General features: G+C 35.0%; 1 protein-coding gene and 1 non-coding gene across 3 annotated transcripts; one reads left to right on the top strand and one right to left on the bottom strand.

Annotated features, from left to right (window-relative positions):
- Nucleotides 1-856: 856 nt before the first annotated feature.
- On the bottom strand, nt 857-7,738 carry LOC130460104 (uncharacterized). Of its 2 annotated transcripts, XR_008920026.1 has the most exons (7): nt 7,426-7,738; nt 7,181-7,334; nt 6,032-6,255; nt 5,329-5,914; nt 2,215-4,879; nt 1,363-2,048; nt 857-1,280 (listed from the first exon to the last, which is right to left on the bottom strand). XR_008920026.1 is itself a non-coding variant. In XM_056827764.1 (4 exons), the coding sequence occupies exons 1-3, from the start codon at nt 7,626-7,628 to the stop codon at nt 6,194-6,196; spliced, it is 411 nt and encodes a 136-aa protein (XP_056683742.1). In that variant the 5' UTR covers nt 7,629-7,738; the 3' UTR covers nt 5,826-5,914; nt 6,032-6,193. The 2 variants fall into 2 exon arrangements, 1 of the variants encoding a protein (XP_056683742.1); XM_056827764.1 differs by lacking the exons at nt 857-1,280; nt 1,363-2,048; nt 2,215-4,879 and having other exon boundaries at nt 5,826-5,914; nt 7,181-7,326.
- On the top strand, nt 4,820-4,891 carry TRNAT-UGU (transfer RNA threonine (anticodon UGU)). The gene has a single exon. It is a non-coding gene; the product is annotated as a tRNA-Thr (tRNA).
- Nucleotides 7,739-8,230: the final 492 nt, after the last annotated feature.

Raw genomic sequence — 8,230 nt, 5'->3', positions numbered from 1 at the left:
ACAAGCCAAGTCAACCCGGGAAATCCTTGGTCAACACCTGAAAACACCAAAAGGTTGTCTTTCGCAAATTAATTTTACTTTAAGGTCTGATTTCGCAAAATAAATAAATTAAAAGGTCGTTTCTCGCAAGAAAATGGATTTAAAAGGTTGTTTTTGGCAAATTTGCCTTTATTTTTTTTAAAAGATGGTGTTTTCTGCCCAAGCGAGTCGGCTACACGATTGTTGAACCGGCAAACAACCCACAAATGAAAAGAGCAAAAATACACGTGAGGTACCAAATAGTGTTGGCCCGAATGTTCTATTGGCCCAAAATTCTGATAAATCTTCATCGTATGAATGTATGACCCGTTGTACACTGTAGCTTATGGGAAATTTTCTACTAATAACTGGTTGTACCATATTCTATTTCTTAGCCAAATTATGCAGCTTGTTTCAACCTTGGTAACACTAAGGTAGTCAGGTCTACATGGTAGAAGTTCTAGCTCTTCATAAAGGGCATCTTGAAGCCAACAACATTAGCAATCTCTACATTGAAGGCAACAACCTATTGCAATTAAAGGTAAATGGCAATCCCATGAAGCTTCAAAACATAATGCATGACATCAATCCTCTTCAAATTCGATACGGCAACATCAACCATATCTACAGAGAAGTAAATAGAGGAGCAGATTGGATAGCAAATGTTGGTCATCTTACAACAGATTTTATGTATATTCAGAATAACATGGTGAGGTTTTAAATTCTATTGTAAACTAGTTGTTGGACTGTGCGCTAGCGCGCACAGTCCCACAAGATATACAAAACTGTCTTGTAAAAATATTATGTAAAACACGAGCATTTATAAATGTATGTAAATTCTTATATAGAGATTACAATATCAAAAGTAATTAGCTATGTTTTTTGTGGGGGAGTATCGCAAATGACAACACAATAGAACCACTTGAAATAGTATGTAGTTCTACAAAAAATGTTTGAGATTTTGCAGGATTATGTAGCTCTATACAAAATGTTTGAGACAAATATTCATACAAAAAAAGATGGTACGATTTAGCAAAAACAAAAGGGAGTCGTATAATTGTTGCAAAGGGATGCTAGTGATTCTTGTCTATCCTCCATTAACTACTGTAGTGTTTTCATGTCAATCCTCTACCATTTACTGTTGCAGATTCATTCTTTCAAATGGGGGATATGGCCATATCCCCACACTTTGGAGCATTTTCAGCTGCAAATTCTCCCATGTGTACGCGGAATACATCATAAAAGTGAAGATATAACTCTACCTGAAACGTAGAGAAATAATTGCATTGTCATCTTAACTACTTAAGCGCGTAATTTGAGAACAGGTGTCTCCATGAAGCTTACCACTGGAAGCCGTCAAACCAGTGATTGTTCCTCTCCAAAGTCTTGTAACTTCTTCTTACACAGTTAAAATCCGTGAAATTGAAGTAGTTGACACAAGCAAAAGCAGATGAATACAACAAATGCAGTAGTTGATTTTAGAGGATTATAATTGCAGGTAATAAAGTAATTGCTGAATAACACATACGTATGACCAACTGAACACAGCCAAGCATGCAAGAACTTGGCAAGCCAAATTAAACACAGACAACCGGCTGAGAATATAAATGTGGAATAGAGGTAATATCACCAAAAGCTTGTATTATTTTTGTTCTAACAACAGGTTAACGAAACACATGTGTACTGACATTTAAGTAAAAGCCAACTATTAGAAATGTCTTTTTACACATTGGTCCCTTCAACAAACTTTGGTATCTCTTATTGTACAGAGTTACAGACAGTACCAAGGTCCAAGACTACCAACTAAATTAACAAGCGCAAAAAAGCGACGTAAACCAATCCCGGTCAGCTGGGGAAAAAAAACTGTACTCCCAAAATCTTCTAGTAACCTTATTAATCCCAAGACATACAACAACAAAAATACCATCGTATTGATGTTTCAAAATTATGCAGTTCGAGATTGTAGATTTGAGTTTACTGACCTCGTCTATATTGTCAAAAATGTGCGAGGACTCAGCGATGTACCACACCTGCAAGTATAATTATAAGTTGACTTACAACGCAATGGAAAGAAGAAAAGCTAATCAGTTGTTCATAAACCTGTAAATCTATAATGATGAATGAGTGAATCATTCTAAACAAAATACAGAGCTAGCCAAACCAAGTTTGCAGTGGAGATCGAAATTGAGAAGTTACCATAACTTCTTTCAAGGAATATTTCTGATGTTCTGCCCCCGTTTCCCGAGCTAACATGCAGACTTTGTTTACAAGATTTGCGATATTGCGGGCATAAGTGCTATCAGTCTCTGCATGTGTCAAATTCTTGTAAGGAGCCCCAGAAACATGTAGCGTAATTTATTTTTTAATAACATGACACATATCCTACAAGGTTTTATCACATGTAACATATATAGGTGTATTGATAACCAAGGGTCCAAGGGTTAAAAACCTTGAAGGCCCATCGGCCCATCCTCAAGTAAATCAGCATGATAATTTGTACTCCTTTCCGTAAACTTCAGACACAGCATGAACAATATATGTTTTGCTTCAAGTAAATATCTAATGGGCTTTATAGGTAAATAATTGGATATGTTTAGTGAACTGTGGTTGTGATATTTTACATCCACTGTAGAGCAAGTAAATGGAAATTATATACATAACAAAGGCCACAATTAATCACAAGGTTTTACGAAATGAGCAATTAACTGAAAAGTGGACATAAATTGAATCCCAAAATCTAACAAGCATGATTATTATCACTAAAGCTCTACTTGAACAACTCCTCTAAAAAGTCAGTGAACGAACAATCCTCTAATACACAAAATTTTCTCTAAACTATGCAATATGGAAGTCCGTGAAGCAAAAACAAGAAGATCTCGTACTTTACTTGACTACAAATTAATCGAGTTAATGTTTGGCGTTAATGTTTGGCATCCAGCTACTTGTACAGAAACTTCCTTAGAAGATCCAAAACCTCGTCACTAAGAAGCAACAGACTGGCTGCAAAGTATGCCCCGGAGAACATACATTCATGCATGCTCTAGATAACCCTATAACCAATTACGAGACTCCGTATTCTCCCTTTAACTCACAAATTTTGTTTTCTTGTGTTACTAATTGTCTTATATTTGGCATCCCTAATTTATTTCCTTTAAGATCGAATCAGCTAAGCATAAGATTGACACTCAAGCACCCCATTCCCCATCACTTTTCCACTAAAACCTTATAAATTTATTCTGTATTTTATTAGTTTGTGGGTTATGGCAGTGATAACAATGAAAATAAGTATACGACGAACAACTGTAACCCTTGTCATTTAACTGAAACCTGATACGAATAGTACTACTACATACGATTGAATCATTGTGTATTTATTAATTTCCAAACAAATCTAACAAATTGCAAGCAGTTGCCCCTTGAAATCTATCAGGTATTCCAGTTTCCTTTTCCTAACTTTTCAAACAAACATAACAAATTGCAAACTACTGCAACTTGGAATTAGCCAAGTATTACATATCAGAACAACTTAAGGCTAAAACTTCCATCAAAAAAATAGCTCAACAAACATCTATTACAATATAAAGCTTAGACTAACACCTTAAACAGTTGTATTAGGAAAAAGGTCAATAAAATTAATAGATAGTTCAAACAAAACAAAAAAAAAATCATAAACCCTATAAATTCATTAACAATCCCAGAAATTAAACAAAAAAAAAAAAACTCCATTTACAGATAAAACATTGGTAATGGTATTAATGTAAGAACAATCAAAAGCCATGTACCTTTTGGGCCATAAATGCATTGGAATGGGTGATAATCTAGGAATTAAGTGTAAAACTATGCACCTGGAACTGAGTTCCAAACCCTTATCTATGGAAAAATCACATCGACTTGTGTTGCTAATGCTAAGTAAGATATGATGTACAAATGAAACAATAAAAGCACTGATAGTAAAAGGTATACAATATAAAACTTTAAAACACCAGATATCTATCGATTAAAAACTACTGCTGATAGTAAAAGCTTACTATGGGGCAAGTGATGGTTTCATCAAGTGATAATAAGTCAAAAGAGCCTAATGCATGACATAGTTCCCTAAGTACTTGGATGACCTTGAGAGATAGACAAGAGCTATGACCAACGACAACAAGATACAGATTCCAACAATCCAAATTAATAGTATCCCGCCAGATGCACCTTCAATATTTAATAGGAAATGGGGGAGAGCAATTCCCATTTGGAATCCCTGCCGACATTCAAGATAAAAACTGCAGTGAGATGCTCAATATATACCTGGATGACTGGCGGAGAAAGACACGATCTCACAAAATTGATACAGACAACATAGGTAGGCATATAAATCAACAAGAAAAAGTAAAGTAGAGGGATAGAGGTGGAGCTCGATTACTGTTTTTCGAAGTTGCGGAATTGTGATGATGGTTATAATTACTCACGATGTCGTTTTTCACTCTTTTTTCTTTGTCCAGGTGTCACGTCTCTTTTATTTTTATTTTTTTGCGCCAAACGAGCTTGAAAATGGCGTGAATTAGGTCATAATTATTCAAAATTAACGAATCAATACAAAATTAATCAAACAAAAATTCAGACATAGAAATTTGAATGAATAAAAATGGAACAAAAATAACTTACAGGGTCGAAAATCTCCTCCATTTCCGAGAGCAAATAGAACACAAAATTAAACTGGGAATGGCGCTCCTCTAATTTTCTCCCTCTTTTGAGTCTTTGTAATTTGATTCAACTTTGAGTTATATTGTTTATTTTTTAAAATGACAATAAGTAAGCCCCTATAGCTCAGTGGTAGAGCGCCAGTCTTGTAAACTGGAGGTCTTGTAGTTCGACCCTGCATGGGGCAATTTCTGATTACTTACCCTTTTTTGTTCATTTTTTACAAGAAAATAACATCGCTTAAATTATTATAGGGGGTCAATGGGTCATAAAAAGTGGAGATTTTTTTTAAAAAAAAGTATGTCACATCTTCAAGTTTTTCTCTTTAAAAACTGAGATGTAACTTGACTTGTTACATTTTTTTTGATATTTTGTAAATTCTAAACTTTTGAAATAAAATTTTGTAAATTCTGCTCAAGTATGTATCTTCTTGGAACTAAGCTCTTCTTTGGGACTTCTGATGATATATATTCAACCCCATTTAAAACAGGAAATGGGCCTTGAATATAATCATTCCCAGAAATGTCAAAGAATTGCAAGTTCCTAAGCGACTTCAGAGATGCTGGGATATTCCCAGTGAAAAGATTATTAGCAAGTGAGATACTCTCTAAGTTAGGGAAATACCTCAAAAAGCTCAAGTCCCCTGAAAGCCTATTCATGGAGAAGTCAAGAACTCGAAGACGAACAAGCTTCGACAATTCAGACGGTACACCACCAGTAAAATGATTACTCTTAAGATTAAGAACCTCAAGTTTCTGGCAGTCAACAATTTCTTCTGGTATTTTGTCAACAAGATGGTTAGCAGCACATTAGGAATAGGTAGGCATATAAATCAACACGAAAAAGTGAAGTAGCATTTGCACAAACAATATCTACCAGGATCTGGTTTTGTCATGATGGTACATAATAGAAAGTTTCCTATAAGCCTTTTTTATTTCTGACTCAGAAGCTCCAGGTTCCAAACCAAGACTGTTGTATGGATCAAAAATTTGAACCCGAATACCAAGCAAAAGACAATAAATTTAGGGGAAACTTGTTTCATGATAAAAAGTTCAGCACCAATAGGAAGATCTGTATTTTTGCCGAACAATCAATAGATTTCTCTTGCAAAATATACATACCTCAACGCTCATATATTTTATGTAATAAATCAAGAAGGCCATAATGACCCACAGCAACACAAGTTACTACAAGTGGAGAAGTTTGAAACCTGCACATCATGAACAAAATAAAGCAAATGATCGATGTAATGAACAAGTAAAATAAAAAACTGAAATAGCAACAACAATATATTATGGACAAACACAATGATCACATAGACACAAACCCTTTTCAATAGTGATTTATGGTATTTTCCAGAGCGAGAGCATACAGCACATTGACAATGTAAGATTTTCGCCTTCTTCTTTGCAAACCGACAGAGTTTTGAAATTGTATGATGACTAAAGGGAGTGCCATCATAGTCAAAATAAATATAGGAAACAGTGAACTATTCTCTTCCGAAGCTGTCATCTTTACTTGATAAGAGGAAGCTTATCTGAACCCTTACTCCTGCAAAAACAGTTACAAATGAATATCTGTCAGTATCATTCAGTTAAACTGAAGCACCAGCAAGGATTCTCAATGACTACAACACCAAAAGACCGATCAAAACTAAAGCAGGACTGCTGCCTCAATAGCTTATATGGCAAACCAAAATGCTAACACAATGCCACTGCTGATTCTGGATCCGCCACTGGCCGTAATGAAGGTACTATATGAGCCTCACTAAAAAACAATGGTCAACATATGACTTGGATGATTAATGAAATACATCTAAAATTATGGGAGCCCAACTCCCAGCTTTAACTCCATGCAGTCTACTCACTGGTTTTGTTGACCAGGACATTAATCTGTATTTGGTCGAGGGGACAACCGATAATGATTATAGTATCAATCAACATTCAATGCCAATAACAAGGGTTTATCACAAACAACTAAAACAAGAGTTTATCACAATCAGCTAACATTTATCACGAACAACTAAAACAAGAGTTTATCATAATCAGCTAACATAATACCTCATCCTAAAAAATAACTTTTAGTTGCATACAAATAGTAGTACTACATACGATTGAATCACATCCGAATTGGTTAGCCTTTTTATCTAATTTTCCAAACAAACCTAACAAATTGCAAGCAGTTGCACCTTCAAATTTACCAGATATTCGAGTTTCCTTTTCCTAACTTTTCAAACAAGCACAACAAATTGCAAACTACTGCAATATGGAATTAGCCAAGTATAAAGCTTAGACTAACAACTTAAACAGTTGTGTTAGAGAAAAATTCAATAAAATTATAATTCAAACAAAACAAAAATAACCTCATAAACCCTATAAATTCATTGACAAGCCCATAAATTAAAAATAAAAAGCTCCATTTACATAAACTAAAACATGGGTATTGGTATTAATGTTAGAACAATTAACATGCGTACCTTTTGAGCCACAGCCGCATCGAAACGGGCTATAATATAGGAATGGAGTTAATTGCTTCAATTTCTGCACTTCTCCCAATAATCGACTTTTAATTTCACGAATCTCAGCATCTAACGCCATAATCGTATAAGTCTCATTCATCTTTCTGCATACCTTTTCACAAATTCATCAACAATTAATACAAAAGGGAGGAACCCTAAATCAAATAAAGGATGAGAAAGAAGAGTTAGAGATAGAGGGAGACCTTATGGGAGAGGTCTTGATGCCGGAATCACGACAGAGAAGTAGAGGCCGACGAAACATTTTGATCGGATAAACAGAAACCGAGGAAACTGATGGGTGGTCATGACTCTTGACGCGAAGGGAGGAGGAGGAGGAGGAATGGGGGATCGTGGCAACTGATTGGGGCAAAAGGGTTGGACGTAAAACATAGAAAATAAGGGGCATTATGGTAAACTCACTGTTACATGAATAGTATGTCAAGTTCAAGCCTTTATATGTGTTATGATAACTATAACTTGGGGATTACCCTCGAGCAGAGGGCTTCCTAAGTTCATTTTTCTCTTTATCAATAAAATAAAATAAAATAAAGTAAGTGGTGCACAATAAATATTGTAATTAGAGTAAAATTTAACTCAAAATGCTTAAAAATACCCCGATATATGTAAAAGTTATCTATTTTTTTTAGTGATAATTTTGTTCATTTTAATAAAAAGTGTAAGGTTATGAATAATATAAACAATATAATTCATGCGGAAAAACCATAAAGTCAGGAATCCAAATTAATTGCCACATAGTCAATTAGCATAATTTATTATACATATATACTATGTGATGCGTGCCTTCCCTAGCTGCTCCCGAACCGAACAAGAACAAGTACATGACTCCAAATGTCGCCCCTCCGTCGATAGTCCACAGCACGTTCGGATCCGCCTTAGATTCAACCAACTAGAATATTCTCTAAGGTTTTATGTGCACTCGGGAAACTCACAACGGTGATAGACAAGTATTAAATTCTCCCTTGAATTTAATGTGTTGGAATGGGTTAA

The sequence above is a fragment of the Spinacia oleracea genome, chromosome 4 (assembly GCF_020520425.1).
Source record: "Spinacia oleracea cultivar Varoflay chromosome 4, BTI_SOV_V1, whole genome shotgun sequence".
Lineage (NCBI taxonomy): Eukaryota > Viridiplantae > Streptophyta > Magnoliopsida > Caryophyllales > Amaranthaceae > Spinacia > Spinacia oleracea.
This window is presented reverse-complemented; position numbering and strand designations above follow the sequence as displayed.